Here is a 25443-nt window from a genome sequence, read left to right as displayed (position 1 = left end):
CAGTCCCAAAATCAAACACATCAAGGCCTTGTGCTCAATATTCAGGTTATAACCTACAGCAAGGTAAGTCAAAGTGAATGTATTCATATAGCTTTGCTACGTGATACACTGTGACTAAAACCATGCAACAGATCAAACCCCAGACATCCTTCCCAAGGGGACCACTTACGTTTGTCCTGCAAGGAATCATGGGGCACCTCTCCCTGGGGGCTTTCTTCCAAGTCTCCGAAATGCAGGACCTTGTGGTTTGGCGAAAGCCGACAATACCAAAACTTATCTGAGGAGACAAAAAAAAAAAAAAAATCAACAAGACACAAATTTACAAGGTAAGAGATTCTTGTTTCCAAAAATATCATTATGGGTTTTCCTAATATTCTTGCTTAGAGGAACAAAAATTTGTTTGATTTTAAGTCTTAAGAAAGAGTGAATCCTAGGGCCCTGGGCAATAACCTGTGATCGGATTTTCATATTTAGGTACTGCACAGCTTGCTCAGTGGAAAGTCACTCAGTTGCTCAAGTTTCATGGAGAAAGCTTTTCTTAAGAGGTTGTTTCCAAAGGGCATTTTACCACTATTTTTGAACTACCAGGGAGGATATTTCTTATCTGCCAAGGCCTATGACATGAGGAGAGAGAAAGAACAGCTCTTTGGGAGGAAGAAGTATCTCTCTTACAATTTGTCCCCATGTCTCCCTCTGATTGTCCACCTGTCAAGATGGTTGCGCATAAGGACATATATTAACTGACACCCCCTGGTTCCTAAAGTTAATACACACAGTGAATGAACCAACAGGACACTGGGGCAGATGCGGGTGGGATTCATGGAGAGCTCACCTGAATAATTTAAAAAGTTAGTAAAAGAACTAAGCTATGCCCAACCATTTTTCTAATGACTAAAGTTTAGTTCTCTGAATGGGCATAAAAAGGGCCTTAGGTTGATTGTAATTAACAGCATGTTTGACTTTATCACCTCCACCTATGTGTGATGAGAAGGTTTGAAATAAGCCTGTGAAGGAGTGAGAAGGATTTAAAGAGCCCTTTTTACAGTTCTACAGAGTGATAGCTAAGGAATTTGAACTTGACAGTGGTACTGGTGAATCTGTCAAGGCTTGGCTTAGCTGCTGCCTCCTCCAGGAAGCTTTCTGATGGCTTCAGTGGAAGGCCCCTCCTCATTCCCTTACAAGCTCCAGCATCCCCTCTGTACCCCTAAAAAAGCTTACACTGGCATGATGGGGGCCAATGGGCTAGCGATGTTAGTATTCCCTTTTACCTACCACAGACCCTAGGGGGAGGCAATTTGTCCTAGTGGGTGTACTGTGAAAAAATACTGATGGACAGAGAGACTGCAGGGGACCCATCCTGTGATGGTGTATAGGTACTGGGGTTTCTGTGGGCAGCTTTGTAACTGCAATGTCTCAATGCACAGGAGTTAGGCTGCTGGTGTTGGCTAATTTGATAAGGGAAGACTCAAGGGGCTTTGGTTAATACAAAACTGATAAAGGAAGACCCAAAAGGTAAAATGCCTAGGGTACAGAGCATCCATCATCGGCCAGCCCCTTTCTACCTTTATGTCACAGGTTCACCGTAGGGTTGACCAAGTCACTGCCGTCCTAAATCATTTGGAAAGCAATCTGACTAGAAAACGAAACCATTAGATATTAAGAAAAGAGGTTTTCTATCTGAAATTGCATTCCCTTTAAAATTCTGCTTCTACTGTCATTCCTAGCCAGGCACTGGTGGTTCACGCTTGCATTCCTACCTATTCAGGAAGTTGAGATTTAAGTATTGTGGTTCAAAGCCAATCTGTGCATTAGAAGGGGTTGAAAAGAACAGACAGGTTGTTTTGATTTGTCGTTAAATAGGATAGATGCTGGAGTCCTTAGCTTTGGTGGATTGGAGTCTTTCTAACTTGTGTATTTGTATCTGTAAGGAGGAACTGCTATGGGCAGGTCAAGCCCAGGTCACTGACAAGGTGGCAGAAAGCAATTCAGTGTCTCCACCAGCAGCAGCTTCATTTGCAGTTTCTTCTCAGGTAAGAAAAATATGTGTTTTCCTTTTAAAACCCAGCAGGATATTGTTTCCAGTGCCTCAGTCCCCCCTGGGCAATGAAAACATTATCAAAGAATGTTTAGTAGCATTTAAGGAAGAAATGAAGTTATTATGGAGGTCTTCTAGTCAATTACAAATGAGAGTATGTTGACGGTATCTCTTCAACACCAAACTCAAAAATATGGAGACAAATTTGTGCTTCTTTCTGTGTTTCTGTATCTCTCTCTCTCTCTCTCTCCTTCTCCCTCTCTCCTTCTGCCTCTCTGTCTGTCTCCATCTTTCTCTTTGTGTCTCTGCATCTGTCTCTTTCTCTCTGTAGGATCAGAGGAAAAAGCTGGTTTCTAAGCTCTCAAGCCTGGTAAGAGTGCAGTCCAGTATCCCATGGATTCTCACAGAGCTGATAGCCAGGTGGCAACTGGAATTCTTGCAGCACTGTGTGACAGACCTTACTGCCACAATAGAAATACTCTATATGTGCTGTGTCAATAAAAGGAAACACATTTCAAAGTTTTCTGCCATTTGAATTAACTTGGCCACAGGGAGCTGCCACCAGGTACTGTAAGGCGCCTGGCATACTGAGCAATAGCTACCACTGGTGAGCTTCAAGTGCTGGGTCATTTCCCAGGTACTCACTAAAATGGACACTGTTCTCAAAAGGAAGCAAGCTTCTTGCTATGAACTTTCTAGACAACACTCCCTGCCCCAAATCTCTCCCTGCAAGAGTTCAGCTCAGGGCTATATTATCAAGACCACTTAATGATAGCAATTCTAAAGATCTAATTTCTCAAATACACAATAGAGGTCAGTTGTGAAGATTCCAGAAACAAACAATGAAGCAAATAATGGACTTAATACAGATCAACTCCAGGGTCTCAGCTTCCTTCTGTCCTGAAGTTCAAGGAACAGAGAAGAATCACTCTATGATGAGTACAGAATGGAGGATATGGGACAGTGTTTAAAAATCTAACGGATAGAAATGCATCAAACACCATATTCAATGCTATAGAGGCACAACTGTTTAGCCCCAAAAACCTCATTTGATGTCAGAAAGTGGCCTTTTGATAGAGAGAGAACTCCAGACGGATGAGGAGGCTGCCCAAGGTCAGTGCTCAAAGTGGGGAGGAAGGTTCTTGAGCCCAGCCTGATGGTCCCACCGTGATTTTTTGCCTCTAAGTTCTAATGCAGCTACAATGTCCTGAAGTCCAGACTTTCCCTGGCTTCATGAACCTGCCCAAAGAACAGAGCTTGAACACTAGAGCAATCACTAAGCATTAAGCAGGAGAATTTCCAAACAAATGTGGTACAGCTAAGGGCTCTATGTTTGCTCTTCTGCTTTCCATTTCAATGGACCTGGGAGATTTCATATCCCTGCCCCCATAAAGTTAATTACTTAGGTTCATTCCAATGTGACCTTCCCCCTCCCCCTCACTGGGCTGTTTAAAGAAACCATAGCTTGGGCTCTCTAATGGTGACCGCCTCCAGCAGGCAGGTGCCCACCCAATGTGAGTTCGCCTCTGAAAGTCGGTCTTTCTTAAAAGGATTAAAACTGATTTCACGTCACATCCTCTTTAATCTGTGCAAATCTAAATGGAATGTTTTGACAGGGTGATAGGAAATCAATTTCAGTACCGTCTGCTCTGAATTTCTTTTTTTAAAGCACAGGGCCGGTGACCAGATTTCAAATCCACTTAGCAAACACCCTGTAGCCTTCCCCTCTGCAGATGGAAGGATAAACTTGCGTGAAATCCAGCTGGCCACATTCCCTAGGATGCACAACTAGTAAATATATCCTCAAGACTCTAATTCACGTGCTCACTACGGAGCTCATTTTTAGATTGGACACGTCTACAGTAAGGGATGAATACTTTTTAAACAAGAAAGTATAATTATGATATCTAGAAACATGCACTATTCTGGTCTTTTTCTGGTACAGTCTACTCATTTCAGCCTAGAAAGGGAAGTCTCATAACAAAGTAGACTGGAAGGTTAAATTTAGTTTTAAGAATTAGCATTGTTTTGGCAGTACTGGGATTTTGAACTCAGGGTCTGGGACTTGCTAAGCAGATGTTTTACTACTTGAGCCAAACTTCAGTCCTTTAACATATTTTTAAAGTGTTTTTGTTTTTTCCCCAGATAGGATCTCAGTTTTTGCCTACAGCTGACCTCAGAACACAATCTTCTTATATCTGTGGTCTCCTGTAGAGCTGGCATGAATTTGTACCACCAGACATGGCTAATTGGTGAGGTGAGCTTTGCTTTCGGCCTGGGCTGGGCTTGAACCACAGTCCTCTTGATTTTAATCTCCTGAGTGGCAAAGATTATCATGCTCAATCTCAAGAATAAGGATTTTAGCTGAGCATGAGTGAAAGCAGTTGTTAGTTCATATCTATTTGCCAACACTATCTCAAGACTTCTGTGTCCTTTGCCTAATATTAGTAAACAAACCCTTGATTATGTCACCCACACAGGGGCTGAATATCCCGAATCGCAGACCCAAGGACAGTGAAAGGATGAAGGTACACATGGACCAGCTGAGTTCTCAGAGCCTCTAGTGCTCCCCTCCCATTTTACAGATGGAACCTGTGGCCTGGAGAAGTCATGTGTCCTGTTTTCAGGACCTTCAGGTGCCTAAAGAAAGAATGGAGCAGTCTAGAACCAAGTCTCACAAAATCTTCTGGAATAACAGTAGCTACTTTCTGTGCTGATTTCTTAGAGGTATATTCAAGATCACCTTTCTTCCTTGCCTTTGGGAGACAGGCATAATTACTCAATGGGAAATGGTCCCCAAGGAGTCCCCATAGTAGCATCTGTTCTCCTTTGAGTACTGCTTAATTCTAAAATAACAAATCAAAACAGAGGGTATGAACTCACCCTGCTAGTGCTAAGTGAGGGGGATGAGTTTTTTCTTCATGTCAGCCTTTCTTGCCCCTTAGCTGTAACTCAGCCCTACATTATTCTGTCCCTGACTCTCCTGAGGCCTGCTAGAAGCTGTCAGGATTTCCCATCCTGTGAATAATCTATACTTTTATTCCTACAGGAAGTTCTGGTCTCACAAATTCTTCCATGTGAATGCTAATGGTTACACTGAACTATTTCAATGATGGCACACTCAGCACAGGGCTTCTTGGTGAGACTGTCATCAGTGGGGATCTGTGTGTCTGAGCAGGGCATTCATTGGGTTTCAAACTGTCTGCCAGAGTTTCACCTAGGTGATAACTGAGGTTTCATTACTTTTTTTTCTTGGCACAGTTTTTAATACCTATGTTTACTTCTGTATCTTTAATCTTTTCACGTCCCCCAAACTTTACTTTTTAGTTCTGTTCTCTGGCCCTTTGCTTCTAGTAGAGTATGATATGAATATTTTGTCTGCACAACTAGTATGTCAAGAGAGCAAGACAACAATCAAGGCAAAGAAACAGAAATGCTTTCCACCTACTGGATCTAGCACATTGAGCACCATTTCCTTTTCTTTTCTTTTCTTTCTTGTGCAGTCCTTCTTGGAAGTACTGGGATTTGAACTTGCTAGGCAGGAAGCTCTACCACCTGAGCCATACTCCAAGCTCTTCTGGCTCTAATTATTTTCCAAATAGCATTTCATGCTGATGTCTTAGACAGTGATCCTTGTATTACATTTACTATATAGCTGGATCACAGGCACAGACTACGGTGCTCAGTTTTTTAATGGTTGAGATGATGTTTTAAGATATTGGGACCCTGTGTGGAAAATAACTGTACAGCTTGTGGGTAGGAGTGGGAGGAAAATACTTCAACAGAGTGAGGGAAGAGGTGACATGGTTCAAAAAGAAATGTACTCATTACCTGACTTATGTAGCTGTAATTCCTCTGTACATCACCTCTACAATAACAATACTATATATATATATGCACTATATATATTGCCACTGTATATATGCTTTCTTATATATAATACACTGTTATATATACTGCTTTATATATAACGGTATATATGTAATACATATATAACAGTATATATACTATTATATATATTTTAAACTACACACATGTAATACTCAGGGGCTACTCTGAAACATCTTTATCTAAAGTGCTTCTCTGTTCTGAAATGATGTTTTGTCCCAGCAAACTGTGTTAAACTTAAAAAGAATTATCTGCCTGAACCAGCCTTGGTCACAGTCCTCCTGATTTCTGCGTCCCCATTACAGGTGTGAGCCACTGTAGGTAGCTCAAGAAATGTGTCCTTAGGTGAGTTCACATTGTGTGAGCATCGTAAAGTAGAATGACACACAAACTGAGATGGCTACAATGTCACTAGTTGGCATCATCTCATGGGACCACTGTGGTATATGTGTTCCATCAATGACTGAATGTTACAGGGTCCACGACCACATAAATATTATGTTTGGAAACAAGCTTGGCACATGAGATTGGTTCGTCCTTAGCTGTTGTTGACACAGCTGTCACTCAGTGCGAAAGTGTCCCTAAGTGTCACTTTGTGGGGAAGAATGGCACTCCCGCTCCACAGGTCTGAAAGTTTTGTGCTCTTGGTAATTATGGTTTTCCTAGGTATTCATGGCAACAAAGAGCGATCTAGACTACTCTTTTTGTCCTACAAACAGTGCCACATGGCTATCCCCCTGAACCAACACCAGGCTCTAGTGACTCCCTGGGAAGAGGCCTCAGTGTGGAATGTCCCCACAAAATACCTTGCCTCCGCCGGGCATTGAGCTTCCTAAAGCAGGTCCCCTCCACCAGACGATTGAGGCGCTGCTGCTTGATAAGCTCTAGGATTTCTGGCTGGATCTTCTCCTTCAGTTCCCTGTTGGAGGATACACACATAGTCAGTGGTGTGTCTGGAGAAGCTGGCTTGGTTGGCAGGAGGGTAGACAGATGGGCAGGGAGTGTGAGCCACATCCTTCCAGGAATGCCCCAGGAGCTCCCAAGTTGCTGCTTTACAAATCATCTGTTCAGTGTCCATGGCTTGAGTGACGTGTCAAAGCCACAGGATATCTCTGACATTTACAGACTTTCCACAAACGTACCGGCCACTTCAGTGATGTTTATCTAGAGCCAAGTAGTCCAAGAATTTCTTCTCTTGCTTTATAAAAGCACAGGTATCACTTATGCAAAGGTTAAAAAAAATAAAGCTCCTAAATGTTCCCACCCAAGTTTTCATCTTATAACAAGTCAACTCCTATGCCACATTTGCAGTCTGACCAAACAGGAATACTAAGCAGCCACATAAATAATATTTCACAGTACACTGTGTCATGGCTTAACCATAGGCCCACTTTTTGCTTTCTATTCCAGCTTTCACAAATGGAAACTACAATACTGTCCTAGATTCTAGCCCACAGAGATTGAGATAATGATGAGGTAAATTAAAAATTATTTGCATCTTGTCTCAGGCTAATAGGATGCAATTTAATTCTAGACTGTGCTCTACTGCAAAGATATTATGATAGAGTACAATGGTCTCTGAGTCTAGTTTTTTTTTTTTTTTTTTGCCAGTCCTGGGCCTTGGACTCAGGGCCTGAGCACTGTCCCTGGCTTCTTCCCGCTCAAGGCTAGCACTCTGCCACTTGAGCCACAGCGCCGCTTCTGGCCGTTTTCTGTATATGTGGTGCTTGGGGAATCGAACCTAGGGCCTCGTGTATCCGAGGCAGGCACTCTTGCCACTAGGCTATATCCCCAGCCCCTGAGTCTAGTTTTTAAAGTGATTTGGAAGATAGGAATTTGGGGTTACATATTCTGGCCTTTGAATTTGGTAAAGACGGGATTGTTCTAGTTGAAGTTGTACAGAAAGACCAAAGCTCAGCTCTCAGGGCCATGTTGGAGGCATTAGTGAGACTGGATCTAGATGTCAGAAGGCTACAGTTTCAGTCTGCTATGGGCCACTTCTAGAAATGACTCCACATCCATTGTCACCTTGCTTTTTTTTCGTTTATGAGTTCTCTGTTAAATTAGAGAGCTATCTTTCAAAGCAAAGCTACTGAACTGATGATTGCTGTAAGAATTACATTTTTTTTTGTCACAATCCCTAAAGGCTTTAAAACCTGATTTTTTTCTATCTTCTTCCACTTCCTTGCAAATGGACTCAGCCATCACAGATGTCAGAGAGGAGCACAAATCTAAGTAATCCCTAAACATTTCCTGTGGCTGAGATCTGACCTCATGGGTAATTCAGGAAATAACACTGTGGGCTGTCAGAGGAATTTGAAATTCTTGGCTTGTGGTCAATGAGGTTGAGGTCATTGGTTCGGGGGACTGGCTTTTACAATCCATTCTAATTTCACCAAAGGACATGAAAAAAGAAGAAGAGGAAGGGAAAAAGAGGTAGGGTAAGAGGAATGTGGAAAGAGGTATGTGGAAAGCAAAAGCAAAATCCAAAACCATGTCTCAAAAAGTGTGCAGGCTTGGCTAGGCCAGTCTCAATACTCGGAAGATGGTGTCATTAGATTCACCAGACTTCTTCCTCAGGTGAGGGTCTTCTCTACTGAACTGCCCCCCCCTGCCCCCGATCATCTAGCACACAGGTAGGCAAACAGAGGTAGGCATCCAACAGTCAATTCTTTAGGATTTGTGGGTCATATAGTCAATAGATCATAAGCATGACTGCATTCTAATAAAACTTTATTTACAACAAGTAGTGCAAAGGTTTGGCCCAAATGGTGATAGTTCATGGACCTCTGATTTTGGAGGACTCTGGGGAGACTTTGTGCTATGTGACAATGTCATTTTCATGGAACTCAGTCTGCCTCTGTCTCAACACTACAGGGACTCAGGGCTTAATCCTTGAGCCTGTTCTGTTCCTTACTGAACAAACTCAAAGCTTTAAATAACCAAACTTGATAATGCTGACAACTCCCAAGTTTCCATTGTAGTCCTCTCTGCTGAACTCCATTTTTGTTTGTCTCGCTGCCTGCTTGGGAGTCCCACTGCTTGACACGTCCAGTGCTAAACTCCCCATCACCTTGTCCATGTCTGCTGTATTCACTTTGTTCTCCAACTGCTCAGACCTCAAGCTTTGAGGGCACCCTTGGCTCTTCCTCTCTTTTACAGCTAACCAATCAGGAAATGCCATTGTCTCTGATCTTCAAAACATCCCATAGCAGAGACAGATCTTTTCTCATTACATCTTGCTTAAGATGACTGAAATAGCTTCCTAACTTCTCTTTCTGCTGTCCAATTTGCCTCTTTACATCATGTTGGTCCAGTGCTTGAGACCTTTGATGGCACCCAATAAGACCTTATATAATCAGGTTCCCAGTGACCTTTCCTGGATGCATCTGTTGCTCTGCCCCTTTTGGAGTAGTGATCATTCAGATCTACTGTGACACCAGGGCCTTTGCAATGGTGGTTCTCTCTATCTGTTATGCTCCTCCCCCAAATACTGAGTCCTTTGTGTGTGACTTTGCTCAAAAGTAATCAGAGACATCTATTCTAAGTACTCTTTAAGACTGGTCTCCTATTTCCCTTATCCTGCTTTGTGTCCTGTTGCATGTACCCTGCTTAGTATGTTGACACCTTGTCAATTGTGTATATCGTCTGTTTCTCCACCCAGGAACGGGGGCTGTGTCTGTTCTCACTGCCGAATAATCCACAGTATAGAACAGTGAGTTCGTATGTTTGAACACTGAGCATTGCATACCTAAGGAGGCTCTATATTGAACACTGGCTACCAGACAACTCGTGAGGGAAGCATATTTGTTAGAAAGGGGACAGACTGACAGCAGAGCTACTGGCCTATTTCTGACTCTATTTTCTCTTACTTTTTCTTCTTTATCTATTTCTCTGTACTTTCTGAGACAACATAAACTCAAGTATACTCATGGAGTCAGTTCTATATTTAATGTATGGACAGTATGGACAGTAAATACTGTGCTAAATACTTTTGCACATTATTTTGCTTCTTCCTCATGATGTTTCAGTGAAGCAGAAACTGTCATCATCTTCAGGTTTTCAAAGATGAGAAAAGAAGGCATAGAATGGGTTACAGAACTAAAAAGACATATATGTAAATGATAGCACTGAAATCTGACCTTGGTCCGTTAGCTACTCTGGTTCAGATTTCAATGCATATTTATCTCTCCACAGCTCAGTTTTAAATGGCCTATTTTCAGTCCACTGAAGCTTTTTATATCCATTAACTTGGATTAATTATGTGAATGGACTTATCTTCTCTGTTAAGTCACATTAAGTAGGAAATAAAAAATACTTCCCTTCTGCCATCACTAATCAAGAACTACAAAATGTAACAACTTTTTCAACCCACTGAATACCTATACACCGAATAATTCAATACACTGAATACAGATATCCTACAAATATCTGCTTGCATAGAGATGCCGTTTTTCTTCTGAGGATATGCGACCATTTTTATCATGATGAGATGTGTGTTTGATGGAGTCTGGCTTGCCAGAGGCCATGTGTGAGACATGGGAATGGGGATGGGGAGGGTATATGGCTGGGCTGATGATCTGGGGAGTGCAACACTAGTGTTAAGCAAAGCAAAGTGTGATCTCTCTTTGCAAATCAGAAGGCCTTAAAAGTACCTACCTTTCAGTTCTCAATTCCAATGTTATCACTACCATGCTTTGGGGATATATGCTTCCTTGGTGCCACACACACCTGTGCCTCTTGTAATCCAGCACCGAGCCTTCTGTGGTGAATTCTCCCCTTCCAACTTCTTTTTGTCAGAGTGATGTACAGAGGGGTTACAGTTTCATACGTAAGGCAATGAGTACATATCTTATCAGTTACCTCCTCCCTCGTTTTTCTCCCACCTTAAAGTCTGCACAGCATTTCTGCCTACTTTCAGGACTATGGACAGAGCCTGGCATGGAGGAGTTGCTCCATCCACACTTGCTGAATGAATGAATGAATGAGTGAGTGAAAACAGGTATACAAGATCTCTCTCTCTTTTCTCTTAGGTGGCTTGGGATTATTGTATGAGCTCTGTGACAGACTTCATACAACTCCATCATAAGGCACTACATAGCAGATAACCATGTTAGATGCACTAAAGCACTGGATAGTGGATCACACTAATGAAACATACCCTGGCCCCCTCCTACTAGTTCATGGGCTGTGACAGCCAGCAAGCTGGCCTGTGGTCTTCCCACTTTAATGTTTCAGCTTCTAACACCTCTTTATGACTGTACTGACACAGTGTGTGTGTGTGTGTGTGTGTGTGTGTGTGTGTGTGTGTGTGTGTGTGTGTGTGTATACCAAGAGCTGGGGGGGGCACTGTGCTTTTCAGCTTCACGTTACAGAGATGTGCAAAAGTTGCATCCATACAGAGCTTCTCTCTATGTTGTTTTTGTGTCTCTCCTGACAGAACGTAAAGATAGAACTTCTTATCTTTACAAGAAGCTTCCAAATGAGACAGGCAGAGCCTTGAAAGTGAAGACAGAAAGGCAGGGAAGGAGCCAAGTGTTCATCCTGGTTATGCTGCTGACTTTCTTTCTTGGAACAATTCGCGGTCAGACATTAATTTAGAATCACTTGGCTTGAACTGAAGTGATATTAATTTAGAATCACTTGGCTTAAACTGAAGTGATATTAATTTAGAATCACTTGGCCTTCACTGAAGTGATTCTGGATGTCTCCCTTTATGGTTTAAGAATAGTTGTCAAGATATAATGAAGTGTCCTTGTGTGTGCACATCTGAGGCAAGAGATGTCTTTGGGGGACGTAGGCCCTCGCTGGCCACAGCACCACAGGCTTTCTCTGCAGTGTCTCCCAGGCTCCCAGGCTGTGTCTCCCAGGACCATTCATTTGTCCAGAGTGCTTTCTGCTTGGACTTCTGACTCTTAGGTTCTCCTAGCTGAGAACCAAGGTTAACCCTGAACGATATATCTCTGTTGAGATCTGTTGTTCTCTGTGTGTGTGTGTGGGGGGGGGTGACTTAGCTGCAAAATGACAACATACAAAGCCTCTTGGAAGCTCCACTGTGTTCTGATGAAGTCCACATCCACTAAAGTCTATAATTCCACTCCACAATTTCCAATAGTGCTTCTTAGGATTTGAAAACCAATGAATAGTTTATGCTAAGGCTCCACTCCTGTCTTCTCAGACCTGGGCATTTTAAATTTAATTTCAGTCTTTCATATGCCAAGGAGAAGGAGGAGGCAGTAGCCTAGGAATCAGCAAGCTTGAGTTCAAGGGACAGTTCCTTTATTTGTTAACAAGGCCCTCTCTTTCCCTCTTTGGATGGGGAATAAATAGAATGAAAGGTGCCTTACTAATTGCTATACATTACAAGCATGAAACATGGGTGAGCAGGAAACTGAAAAGCTAGAAGGAGGGGCAGGGAGAGAGAATGAAGGGATGCTGAAGTGTTTCAGAACCATACCTAGATTCATGTTGGCATCATACACACATTCTGAAGAAGACATATTGTCTTGTGAGGTCAGAATAAGAGTAAATGTCAGCTACCTTTCCCCATCCCATCCTTCCCCTCAATTCCTCCTCTGTAAAACAGAAAAGCAGCAAAACTAATGCACTCCTGGAAAAACAGACCAGTTCTAAGAGACAAATACATTAAAGATGGAGATACATGACATTCTTTGCCAATCCCAAGTGACAACGTCTTGTGTAAAGGGGCCTGCTATATTTACATGGCGAACTTACAGCATTACAGTCACAAAGCAATCCAAGATACTCCAAACCTAGCCATCACCAGCGACCACAATAGGCTTCTCTCTTCCTCTTAAGCTCCTACACCATCCATTCCCATGCATGCTAACTCTGCAGTTTGTGTTGCTTTAACTAGTTTCTCTCTGGTTAGTCCAGAACATTTGCTTCTCAAAAGGACTGAATCCAAAATAAAGGTTCACTGGTAAGAATTTTGTCCCATGTGTAGGACATTTTAGTTGAACCTTCCTGGAGGATGATCTACAAATGGGCCGGTTCCTGGTTTTGATCCACTCTGCCAGCCTGGCCAGCACCTCCCACCACATCCAGCCCTTCCTTGCAGGGGTGGGGCGTGGGGAGTGGGGGAGGCTGCTGAGACTTGCCACCTAAGTGAGGATTTTTCAGGTATCCTCCTCTAAGGAGTCCATAGCTCACGTTGGATGGCTGATAAGAAAAACATATACAGATGCTCACACCTCCCAGGCCTCTTGCTAGACATGGTGAGACAGAGCCCTTGGGACCACGATGATTGAAAGTGGGTAACTTACAAAATCGGGCGAGACTGGAAATCTTCCTGGTTCATCCTCTCAGACTGGCGGATTTTCAGGATCTCTGTGTAGCTCAGGTTCTGTAGTTTGCTCTTGAACTGGTCCAGGGAGCTAGGCTTGGTTGTAAGAGCTCTCATAACCTGCTCCTTCACCACCTGCATTACCTGTGGATAAAAAGACCATTGTTTTCCTGGGGGCTGACTTTAGCATAGGCCTTTAGTATAGGCCTTTTGAGTTCACAGCTCTCTGCCCATCTCATCTAAATGCATGCACTCCCGGACCCAGCCTTTTACAGTGTGCTCTTGCAAGAGTAAACTTCCATTACAATCACTTCCATCCATTCTTGTATTGTTGGAACCACATAGAAGGAAATGGTGTAACTTGGAGTGAGGGGTGGGGGAGTGCTCCATTTGCTCTGTATATTATGTGCATTATGTGCCTGCTGTCAACACTGTAATCAATGCAATCTCAAGAGTCAGAAATGGAGGCCAAACAACAGCTAGAATCCTACATGTGACTTATTTCTTCCAGGAGACAATCACTGAGACACATCTAATGGTGGGAGTTTGGCTCTGCATGAGTACAGATGCCTACACTTCCCAGAGCTCTTTCTGCATGATATTGGGGCTTGAGTGCTCACACAAATTATGCATTTGGAAATGCACATGTGCTCTAGCTTCTTTGAGCCAGGCACTAAACAAAGAGGTTTATTACATTAGACTGGGTATATCCTGTTGGAAATCTCAAGAAAAAAAAAGAATATGGTTTTGTTGTCTCAGAACTGGTCTTGCTACTAAGGAGGCAGTAAACCCTGTCTCTTATCAATATGGATTCTTCTATCCCAAATACCGAAAGCAAGAAAGGTCAAGAACACACAGGTGCCTTTTAGGGACTTAAACCCAGGCTCTTGCACGTGCTAGGTAAGCATTCAAGTAGTTGAACTATGTCCCCAGCCATGTTGTTTTTGAGACAGGCAGGCTTCAAACTCATGATACTTCTGCCTCTACCTCTCTAGTAATTGGGGTTTCAGGAACACTCTGCTGTTCTCAGCTTAGGACTTACAATCTTGCTGTTGCTCTTTTTGTTTTCCGTGACAGATGAGAACAAGTCATACCTTTCATTGCACGCTTATTACATGCCTAGAACACAAACACACATCATATGTACATAGAAATTAGATTTTACAGAAATTATAATATCATTTTTGGGCTGGTGATATGGCCTAGTGGCAAGAGTGCTTGCCTTGTATACATGAGGCCCTGGGTTCAATTCCCCAGCACCACATATACAGAAAATGGCCAGAAGTGGCGCTGTGGCTCAAGTGGCAGAGTGCTAGCCTTGAGCAAAAAGAAGGGACAGTGCTCAGACCCTGAGTTCAAGCTCTAGGACTGGGAAAAAAAAAGAAATTATAATATCATTTTTATTTTATGTATGAAAAAACTGAGAATTCAACATGTGAGTCCTAAAGCATCCCATTGGTTATTATGTGGCTGAGCTGGGATCTGACCTCAGGACCCAGACCACCATCTGGGATGATTTGGGAACTTATAGAAGAGTAAGGCCCCTTCCCACTCCCCACAGATGCCTCTGCCACATGTTGATCCTGTGCCAGGATCACTTCTTTTAATCTTCCCTCCAACACAGCATAGGCATGTATGGCTCTAAAGTTAAAGGGACTGAGGAAAGATTGTTGACTTGTCCCAGATCATGCATGTTTAGTTGAATCCTGAGACACCAGGTAGTCCAGTAAGATGGATATGTCATAGACCTGGTGGTGGGCAAATTAGCTTAAGGTATCCCTGATCTAAGATTCTAATGGAGATGTAGGTGTGGCCAAGGTCATCATTCTGGAAGAATGGAAGCCATAGTGGCTGATGCACACATACACGTTCATGCCTGTAATTCTAGCTGCTCAGGAGGCTGAGGTCTGAGGATCATAGGATCATGGTTTGAAGCCAGCCTATGGGACACTTTTATCTCATGAGACTTTTATCTCAAATTAAGCACCCCTAAAAAAGCTGGATAAAGTGATAGCCTTGAGCACACACACACACACACACACACACACACACACACACACACACACAGAGAGAGAGAGAGAGAGAGAGAGAGAGAGAGAGAGAGAGAGAGAGAGAGAGAGAGAGAGAAAGAAACAGAGTCTGGTGGAGCCGAAGGCTGGCTTGCCCAATTCACATCCTAGTTTCCTCTGACACTAGTCCTGAGTTTTATTGTTCCTCTGAATGCCAAAGAAAAGATGACAGATATCACTGATTTCATTTTAAGAATATGAAACAGTTGAACAAGTCAGACATCCCCATGCAAAGTAGCTTCTACAACTCTTACAATGAATGGTGTCAAAGTCTCTGTTAATGTTGCATGTGTACCACTGAAATCAGACATTCACAATCACTATCAATAACTTTGTCCTCTGGAAGTATTGGACCTTTCACAATTAGTTTGAAGACCTGCAGATGGTGTGGCAAAGGTGTCAGCAAAACAAGAGAGCTGAACTAGTATGTACTTTGCCCATAGACACTACAGAAAACCAGCTCTCAGAATCTGCTTTCACTGTTAGTCTCCCTTTATTCAAGCAATGTCTAGAACCTGCTACTGGTAATAGTTCTGCTGTTTTCTGACATAAGGTCTTATTTTATGAGAAAAAGTAGGATTTGCATAAAGTCTTTGTTCTTCATGTGGAGAAAAGCTTTGGTGTCCTTGGAAGACTGAGTTAAGAATGGAATTGAGGGGGCTGGGGATATAGCCTAGTGGCAAGAGTGCCTGCCTCGGATACACGAGGCCCTAGGTTCGATTCCCCAGCACCACATATACAAAAAACAGCCAGAAGCGGCGCTGTGGCTCAAGTGGCAGAGTGCTAGCCTTGAGCGGGAAGAAGCCAGGGACAGTGCTCAGGCCCTGAGTCCAAGGCCCAGGACTGGCCAAAAAAAAAAAAAAAAAAGAATGGAATTGAACATCTTCCCAGTAGTCTAAATGTTCCTGGTTTTACTGCTGCTTAATAGCTCCTGCTCCTGTGTCTTATTTTAGGATTTACCAAACCTCCATGCATTCCCAGTCTGATCACTTCTCTCATCGTGTCACAACACCCACAGCCTTTGTTTTTGAACACCAGCAGAGTACTGGGCTACACTGGGAGTCTTGCATTGAATAAGCTCTCAGGCAGACACATACTAATCTCATCCAGGGAAGGAAGTGATGTCATAGAGTTTCCAGGGGAGGAAGTGGCATCACAGTGGTTCCAAGGGATGGGCATTTATTCCACACACACAAGCTCCTCTTCAGTGCTTAGGAGGATGAGGACACAGCATCAGGATTTTGGCTGCAGCTTGTGGGGAGGTTACATGTAGGCTCACTGGAGTCCAGAGGGCATTCTTGAGAAAAAGAGCAAGCAAAAGTTTGGAGGAAGAAAGGAGCACAGTGTGAGCAGGGAAGAGGTACCCTGTCTCTTTTAGTTGGAAAAGGGAGGTGTGGCTTTGAGGTGCAGTTGAAAGGCATGTTGGGCCAGATGGTTGGGTGTCTTTGATGGCAAAGAGAAAAAAACTCGATATTCTTCAGTAACTAATGACAAGTCACTAGAGAATTTGAGGGTGTGCCATGGAATTCATTAATTGAACGTATGTTGCACACCTACAAAACCATTATTAATCCTGCATTCGTTGGGGCAGGAAGCAGATGCTAAATGAGTCTGTATGGCTGCAATGAAACTTGTGCTGAGATTCAGAGGATAGACAGGAGGAGCTCCTTGGTGAAGAGGATGAAGGGGGAAGAATAAAGACAGGAGAGAGTGCATGTCTGGCATTAAAGAAAATATACTTTTGTGGTCTACTTGAGTAGATTTCAGGAATAGATGGGACATGGTTCTGTAAGGCCTCTTGGCAGATATCATTCAGTGCGCTCGATTTTGAGTCCAGGCTGAGCTTGCCCTCAACATCCTACTCAGTTTCTCCAAGATTCATTTTTTTAAAACATTAGCAAATTGAGAATATTAAAAATATAGACTTTGTGGGGTTGTAAATTAGGTAATGCCTGACAAGCCTTATGTTTCACTGTGAATCACAAGTACACATTAACATCCCTCCCTGACTGACTGTACTATGGTAGTAATAATAGAGAATTCAAAGAATTATTCAAAGAAATTTAAAATAAGCACAGTAGGTATTCAGCAAGCATCCATTCCTTGCCCTATCCAGGAGTCGCTTATGTCAAATGTTTCTTCTATAAAGTACCTTCGACAGGGTTTGTCTAGGTCATATTGGTACCATGGAGATGTCCTAGAATTACAACTCATCAGGCCTACCCTAGATCCACTCCAAGGTCCCCCTCTGCCTGGAGTGCAGTGATCCCTGCTATAACCAGCCCCCTGTGGGTCCTGATGCTCAGCAGTGCTCTGGGAATACTCAGTTCCCCTTCTGAGCCTCAGGAATGCTATCCTGTGTCCTGTAATGACCCCTTTCATGATCCTGCCACTTTCCTTGCCAGGCAGCAATTAAATTATTAAATAAAATAATAAATAATAATTTAATTAAATTATCGTGGACCCTTGGTTGTTAAGTCTCTGCAGGGCAGGAGCGATTTCTTATTTGTATTTCGGCCCACAGCACTTAACATGATATCTTCCAAACTTTCATAATGAGTGATATGCCCACTGTCAAAGACTCTATAGCATTCAGCATCTGCAGAATTAAATATCAAATAAGTCCTGAACGGCCCTACAAGACCATTAGCAAGGCTTCAGAGCACTTTTTTTTTCTTTTTTACAAAGTTTGAAGAATATAGCCTGTGGCTTTGAGCTGGTATATTCGGTGGTCAGAGGTCTCTGTGGGTTTTCTTCCAAGGCTGAGCTGGAAGGGGCTGATTTAAGGGTGGACAGAGGGTTTCTGGGGAAGCCACAATGATGTATCTTCCTGGCCATGCTGGGCAGTGCCACTAATGGGTGGGCAGTATGTACATCAAAAAGTACAACTTACCCCCATTAGTGGTGCTCATTGAATTGATTTATCTTCATAATGCAGAGAAAAGACTGTCTTAGGAGAGACAAATCTCAGCACAGTCCAGTTCTAAAGAGGCCCATGAGGAAAAGAATTTTCAATACTGAGACAATTTTCTTCCTAGGAGTGTTCTTTGCACAAATAAAATGATTGAAAATTCATAATGATAATAATAATAATAATAAACCTGAAGGAATTCTGTCTGGACAGGAGTCTTGGGGAATAAAAACACTAAATGCTCAAATATGCAAAGGATAATTTCCCTGAAATCAAGGAATGTTTTTGGAGAAGGCTATATGATTAAGTAAAATGTAAAAAAAATACCTTTTTTTTTCAGAAAAAGTACAATAAGTTAGGGTAAAAATAATTTACTAACAAAGACAATTACTGACCGGCAACTAGGCTGCTGATCAATATTTCTTGCCCCGACCTCCTGTTAAGAAAGTCTTGAAAAGTAAGGAAGTTTCTGGAAAACCAAGGTAGTTTTATTTTGAAGTGGTATCACTTAGTCCAATCTAGACATGAAGGGCACTTTGCTGAGTGGGCTCCGTTGTATTAAATGAGTGAGATAGAAGATAAAGATTTTGGTGAGCTGCAAAAATAGAAGCATTTGTGTTTCAAAAAATTATTTGGGGACAAGGAGGTAGAGAGCAGGGTTGGCAGACTTCTACTAAGGGGAGGAAAGTAAATTCTGGAAGCTTTGCTGGCCATATAGTGTCTATTGAAACTCTGTGTCAAGGAGAAAGTCACAAGCAGCATGCAAATAGATGAGTATGGCAATGTCCCAATAAAGCTTTATTTACAAAATACAGGTAGTGGGCTGGATTTGGCTTGCAGCCACCATCTTCCAACTCATGTTCGTCTTCCAACCCATGTTGTGGAGGGGCAACAGACAATTTTAGAAGTAGGTAGTGTTTGTAGAGAGGCGTGGCTCCTACACTCAGAACTGAGCCAATAACTCACATGTCTGACAGGGTTTCTTCATGTGTGCAGAGAAGGTGGTCAATTTAGTTAGGTTTAGGGGATAAAGAGCTCTGGGTGTCATAGTTATGAGTCACAATCCCAAAGCCATCTTATCCAAAGAAAATAATCTCCCTGGTAGCTTGAAAACAACTTCTATAACCTCCCCTGCTGTCTCTTGGTATTTCCAGCATGTGATGAACACTCAGGTTGCATTGGGCAGAACTGATTCTGACCCACTACAGAGTTACTTTCTTTAACCTGTATCCTCAGCTCTCACCTTGAATGGATACAGGGCCCTGGCATATGCTTTGGTCTGTCCTTGCTCCCTCTGCACCAGTGTGCCCATGGCAGTCCCCTGGTGAGGGCCCAGCTTGCCAAGGGACCCGAGGGTCAGATTTAATGTCAAGGAAGAGAAAACGGCTCTGCACCACAGAGGGCCAGCTTAGTTGGTGTGTGACCACTGAGCCCTCTCGATGTCACCACGTGGCCTCAATTATACCAGATGAACTTGAAACATCCCGTGCATCAATAATGCAGGCAGTGCTCCTCTACAGTTCACAAAGGGCAGGGGCTCCTCTTGCCATCCCACAATTAGACCTAGTAAGGCTCCTCTAGGCCTCTCTCCCCACTGTGTCCTGCATGGACCTCTGAGGGGACTTTGCTTTGAGACCCGGTTTTCAGGTAAGGGGTGGTGGAATGTGGACTCTGTCTCCTGAGAATCTGTTCCTTCTGTCAATTTTCTGAATCATTCGTATGGACCCTTCTTGAGATCCTGTCCATATTCCTAGTACCTTTCTGGTTTTCCCCACGGCCTTTTAACTGGGACTCTGCCCCTCCGGGCCCTTCTTGCAGCAGCCAGTTCAGTTGAAAATGCAAAGCCAGGCTCTTTCTCTTCTGCCATCTTTGGGCCTGGGGAGGCCTGCTAGGAACAGAAGTCCTAACATGCCAATATGTCTGAAAGGTGATGATGCTACTCGGACTGGCTACAAGGGGGGACCTCTGGAACCAAAGGAAGCACACAGCCATTCTTAAAATTGAAGGTCTGACATGGAAGTGAATTCCATTTGGGCAAGAGACTTGCTTTTGTGTACAGAATAAAATGCAACACAGAGATCACTGGTGACAAGTCAAACAAAACCAGAGGCCCTGTCACATCAGAATCCATATGATGCCCAGACCCTTACTCATCTGCTTAGGACCTACAGTGCCCAGCATGACCTCTGGGGTACACCCCAGATGTTCTAATGTGCTCCCCTTCAGCTTCTCTGGAAAAGCTGGTTGAGTCCATCTCTTATTTCCCATGACTTCCCTACGTGGAGAACTTTCAGTGCCTTGACCTCCACCCTGTGTCCTCATTTCTGCTCTTCATCCACCTGTGATTAACCCCTTCCTTCAAACATCCATTTATTGATCAAGTCTAGGATTAGAAGCCCAGTAATCCTTTCTTATCTGTATCCTCCTGCAAAGCCAGGCTGGCGCCCAATTCTCCTATGAGGGCACCGATTCTACTCTGGTGGAACAATCTACATCCTCCTCGTTTACTATTTCATCTCCAGTCCTGTAGTAGTTATTGGGGTGAATCTCTATTTTAGCTTGTGATGGAGCAGCTTATCAAATGATCAAAAGAAAGAGATGAAGCCAGGTGCTGGTGGGCTCATGCCTCGCTACTCAAGAGGCTGGGATGTGAGATGAATGGTTCAAAACTAGCCCAGACAAGAAATTCTATGAGACTCTAATTTATGATGCATTATCAAAAAACAGGAAGCAGAGCAGTGTTCAAGTGGTAGAGCACAAACCTGTGCAAAAGAAGCTAAGGAACAGAATTCAGGCCCTGAGTTTAAGCCCCAGGACCAGGAAGAAGAAAGAAAGTCATCACTTCCCAAATCAGTGGCTTACACTCCACAGTAGATCAGAGCTTTTGACATGCCTTGTCCAGCTCACTCCTGGAGCTTCTGATTCTAGTATAGGTTCTGGGAATGGATCCTATCTTACACAGCACCCCCAGGTAACCCTCATACAGGCTGGGGCTGAGGCAAGCTGGTGTTTATGAGGCATGGCAGGGTAGGGTAGGGGGTAGGGAAGGAAAGAAGGAGGGACTGCAGTTCTAGAGAACAGGAGAAGGGTCTGGCCCTGCCCCCGGTACTGCCAGCTGTGACACAGGTGCCAGCCCTGGGGCTGAGTCCTTAGCTCACTGTTGCCCCCTCCCCTGGACAGGCAGACATGGTCAGGGGACCTCGCCTGCTCCCGGCATCCTGGGGAGGGTGTTTCAGATGCCGCCCTCCACTAAGGGCCAGATTACGATCCCCATGCACTCACAGTCACGGTATGCAAGGCCTCTGCACACCTCCATGGAAAGCCTCCATGGAAGCTGCTGGCATCTTCTGAAGTAGCCCACAGTTCTTTGCACAGCCGTCATGATCAGTGTCCCTACATCCTTGACTGGAGCAGGGCAGTGTCGTGGGTGCCTTCCCAGAGTGGGAAAGCTGTGGCCAGCAGTGCCCAGGAAGAGGCCCGGGAGCCCAGGGAAGCTATTATGAGAGGGTGAGTTTCTGGATGTGCCCCAGGAACAAAGTGGTGGGAGAGGGTGTGCTCCTTCACTCTGCCACCAACTGGCTTTGGATCTGAGCTGGGAACAAAAGGGCAGGGTGGCGGCCAGCAAAGCTCTGGCAGCTTAGAAGATCCCAGGCATCTCACCACATCCAAATCTCCATCTGAGGGCCGCAGAGTTACCCTCTCCTCCTCCCTCAAATAATGCATCCTAGGACTCAGCCTACAGCTCAGCCCAGACTGGTGAGAGACTATTACCTGCGTGGCAGAAGCAGCAGGCGCTCTCCTCTTATGGCCTTCGCACTGAAGGCTTCGGGCATTTTTATAGCCCATTTAAATAAATAAACCTTTCAGCCAGTAATTCACCTAGAAATCAATTAGGTCTGTCTTGCCAAGGGACAGTGGAAAAGGAAAACATGTCCTTCCTCCCTCCTCCTCCTCTAGCGCCTGAAGGAAGCAGCTTCAGAACAGACAGAAGAGGGAAGGTCCCCAATCACTGCTCCATCCTTGCAGCCTGCCTTTCAGGGCAGAAATCCCGAGGCAAGCAGCTATGTGACAAACTGCTGCTTTTTCCCACGGAACCACGGAGCCAGATTAATATGGCAATCAGGCTAAATTTGCTGGTAAGCTAATTGAAGGCTCTGGTTGGATGACAGGAAGCTCTTTTCACCAGTGTCTGATAGAGTTGGCCTAAGGCAGAGAGATGTCCGAGCAAATTACATTAGTGGGTGGCATTTAATCCACGGCTTTAAATAAACAACATGTCAAACAAGCCAGTTAAGATGTGATGCTGTGTGTGTGTGTGTGTGTGTGTGTGTGTGTGTGTGTGTGTGCAGTGAGGAGAGAGAGAAGGCAAAAGGAAGAGAAACAAGGCAGATTTTCTTTTTTTGTTGTTGTTGTATCAGGATGAGAGGACAAAAAGCTACACCGTTTTAAGAATCATGCTACTTTTCAGTTTTCAAAGAATCTATTCATATGTATTTTGCCAAGCATGGAGGCTGAAGGAAAAACATCTTTTGCCAGAGTATTTCTAAAGTTACAAAGAAAAAACCACAGAAGTGGGAACTGTCCCCAGTGGGAGGAGCTAGAAGGGTGGACTTCTCCTGAAAACAAAGCTTCCTGATGATAGAAGGTGTGTGTTTGTGTGTGTGTGTGTGTGTGTGTGTGAGAGAGAGAGAGAGAGAGAGAGAGAGAGAGAGAGAGATAGTCAAAGGAATTTAATTGAAGTAACTAACTTTTCTAAGCCTCACAGTCATTGTGCCAAAGTACAAGGTGATAAAAATGAGTACATCACTATGGTCATGGTCAATCAACGGTATTCTGGGGACACTGGAAACACCTAGGGATGCATGGCAACACATCTGGGATCTGGACAATATCTTGCCTCCACTCTCTCCATCCTTAAGACTTGGAGCATGTGGCCCCCTGCCACTGCCCTCTGACTGTCTCCACTTCTGAGAATGTTGAGACTTGCCCTGACTCCTCTGTCCACGGACAGAATCTCTTAGCAGTTTAATGGACATCTGCCAAGTGAATGAGTGAAGATCTTAAAAGCAAAATGGAGAGGAAAGAGCTCATCGATGCCACAGATAAATCAGCCTCAAGCGATCCTAAGATTTCATTTTTCCAGGTAAAGCCCGAAGCCCTGCACATTTAGATCTCACAGCCTGATTGGTCATCAGGGTTAAACAGTGACAAATGAAACAATCTGTCCCTCTGGAAGGGAGGTTTAATAAACTTTTCTTAAGCAGATTGCTCAGGCGAGACCATAGGGGAAGTGGAGTGGGAAAAGCAGTCTGGTTTCCAGAAATGAATTCTGCCATTAGGCAAGGCTGCTGAGCCCAGAGGCAATCTGTGTGACTGCTTCAGTAAGTCACTCCACACTAAGAATAGTCAATGTGGCTATGGGTGGCTGTTTGTCCGCAGACTATATGGAGGTGGCCATGTGGTCAGCATTTAGAGCCTATGTGGTCTAAAGTCAGATACACACACTCAGCTCTGGTATCCATGAGATGGGTACCAGCCACCCCCAGCCCCAGGGGATACTGAAACTCAGGGATGCTCAAGTCTTATAAAACAGCACAGTATCTTCATATAATCACCTTCAAAACAAATACAATTCCAATGTGACGTAAAGAGTTGCCACAAGTGTTTAGGGGCCAGTGACAAGAACAGAAGCGTGCACATTTTCCGCACTGAGGCATTTTTTTCCACAGGCTAGTTTTGGTTTGTGGCTGGTTGAATCTGTGGATGCAGAACCCTTGATGTGGAGGGCCAGCCATCCAGGATACGATCGCTCTTCCCCATACTCTTCTCCAGCCTCACAGTGGGACTCAAAATGTGGCTGGTTGTCTGTTGAGAACACTCTGGAATGTGTTTTCATTGTTAAATAAATGCAGTTTCAATTATCAACAGAATATCCTAAGAATACAAGTTTGGATTTTCTTATCTTAATAGGTGCTGGTTCCTGGTATTCCATAAGAAGTTTTTAGAAGTAGGACTTGGCATGGGTGGGGTTGAGATAGATGAGGAGTGAATGATGGAAGGGGCATGCATTGTACTCACCTAAACTGACACCTGCTCAACTGACTTGTTGGACTGAAACACCTTTGTATAACTACTTAGAGATAATAAAAAAAATTTAAAAAGTATAATCAGTCCTAACTTTGTTCAGCTAGTGTTTTTCAAGCACCTAACATGTGTTCATCACTGGGTGAGGAGCTGGAAATGGAAGACCCTGGGCCCCTGCCCACGCAGAGACACCCCAAGACAGTCCTGAGGGAGCTGGGGTGTAAACAGTAAGAATGAACTTCAGTCACTGCTAGTATGGGATATAAATACCACTATAACTTGGGAGCAGAAAAACAATGATTAGTAACCACATCCCTGTTTTTTTGCTCAATAGTATATTTCTAATCTTAGCTTGCTGTTTCAACAGTTATATTTCTCGGAGTGTATTGAAACTATTTATTCACTATCCATCTCCCCAGTAGGAGGACCCTTATCCCTTTAAAGGGAAGAAACTTATCTCATTTGTCTTTTTATCCTTAGTGGATTTTTAAAATCTCCTCTACTTAGGAAATGTCCCCTGCAGTCCAGTAAACTAAAGGTCAACTAGATTACACTTTTAGAGTCATAGGTTTAAAAAAAATGATTTGTGGTAAGTCTTTGTGAAGGCCATGGACAAAGCTCTGTGATAGTTTAAGGCAGAAGGAAGAGAGGGTTTACAGCAGGAGCAGTGATAGATTAAGTCTGGTGAACACTCTTTGGTACCAATGTCCTACTGTATTTCTCCCAGATGGCTGAAAACTGGGACACCTCATAAATCGCCAGGTCTTTTCTTTTCTATGGCTACTTATTACAGTGTCCCAGGGCAGAAGAGCACTTTCTGAAGTAAAGTAATTGTGAGTCATTTGTTACCTTTACAAGGAGAACTTGTCAACCAGCACAGACACGAAGTTCAATTAGAAAGGACAAAGTACTCTGACTGTACACCCTGGCAGTCACTGCAGAGTCTGTAGCCAATGAGACCACAGGAGACATGGAATGGTGCTGGTGTTGCTCTGCTCAGCACCTCTAGGACCTCCTCTTTTCCGCTCATTGGATGCATTCATGCCTGTGAAGCCAGGTGTCTCCCTGGCTTCCACAAATCAACTTGCTCAGCCACACTGTAGCCTCTTTCTCTACTGATGTGCCCACTGCAGGAGAGAGCATAGGTGGC

The 25443-nt window shown here is 43.8% G+C and overlaps 1 protein-coding gene across 2 annotated transcripts in view; it reads right to left on the bottom strand.

The window, feature by feature from the left end:
* Elmo1 (engulfment and cell motility 1) overlaps positions 1–25443 on the bottom strand; it is a 438867-nt gene that overhangs the window by 24529 nt on the left and 388895 nt on the right. For both annotated transcript variants that reach the window (XM_048339446.1, XM_048339445.1), the window contains exons 18-20: positions 13210–13373; positions 6730–6842; positions 170–277 (exon numbers count right to left, since the gene is read on the bottom strand). In XM_048339446.1, the coding sequence (XP_048195403.1) occupies positions 170–277; positions 6730–6842; positions 13210–13373 (385 nt within the window). The remainder of the gene's footprint in view (positions 1–169; positions 278–6729; positions 6843–13209; positions 13374–25443) is intronic.

The sequence above is a fragment of the Perognathus longimembris genome, chromosome 2, assembly GCF_023159225.1.
Source record: "Perognathus longimembris pacificus isolate PPM17 chromosome 2, ASM2315922v1, whole genome shotgun sequence".
Taxonomy (NCBI): Eukaryota; Metazoa; Chordata; class Mammalia; order Rodentia; family Heteromyidae; genus Perognathus; species Perognathus longimembris.
Note: the sequence above shows the minus strand (reverse complement) of the source record. Positions and strands in the feature narration are given on the sequence as shown.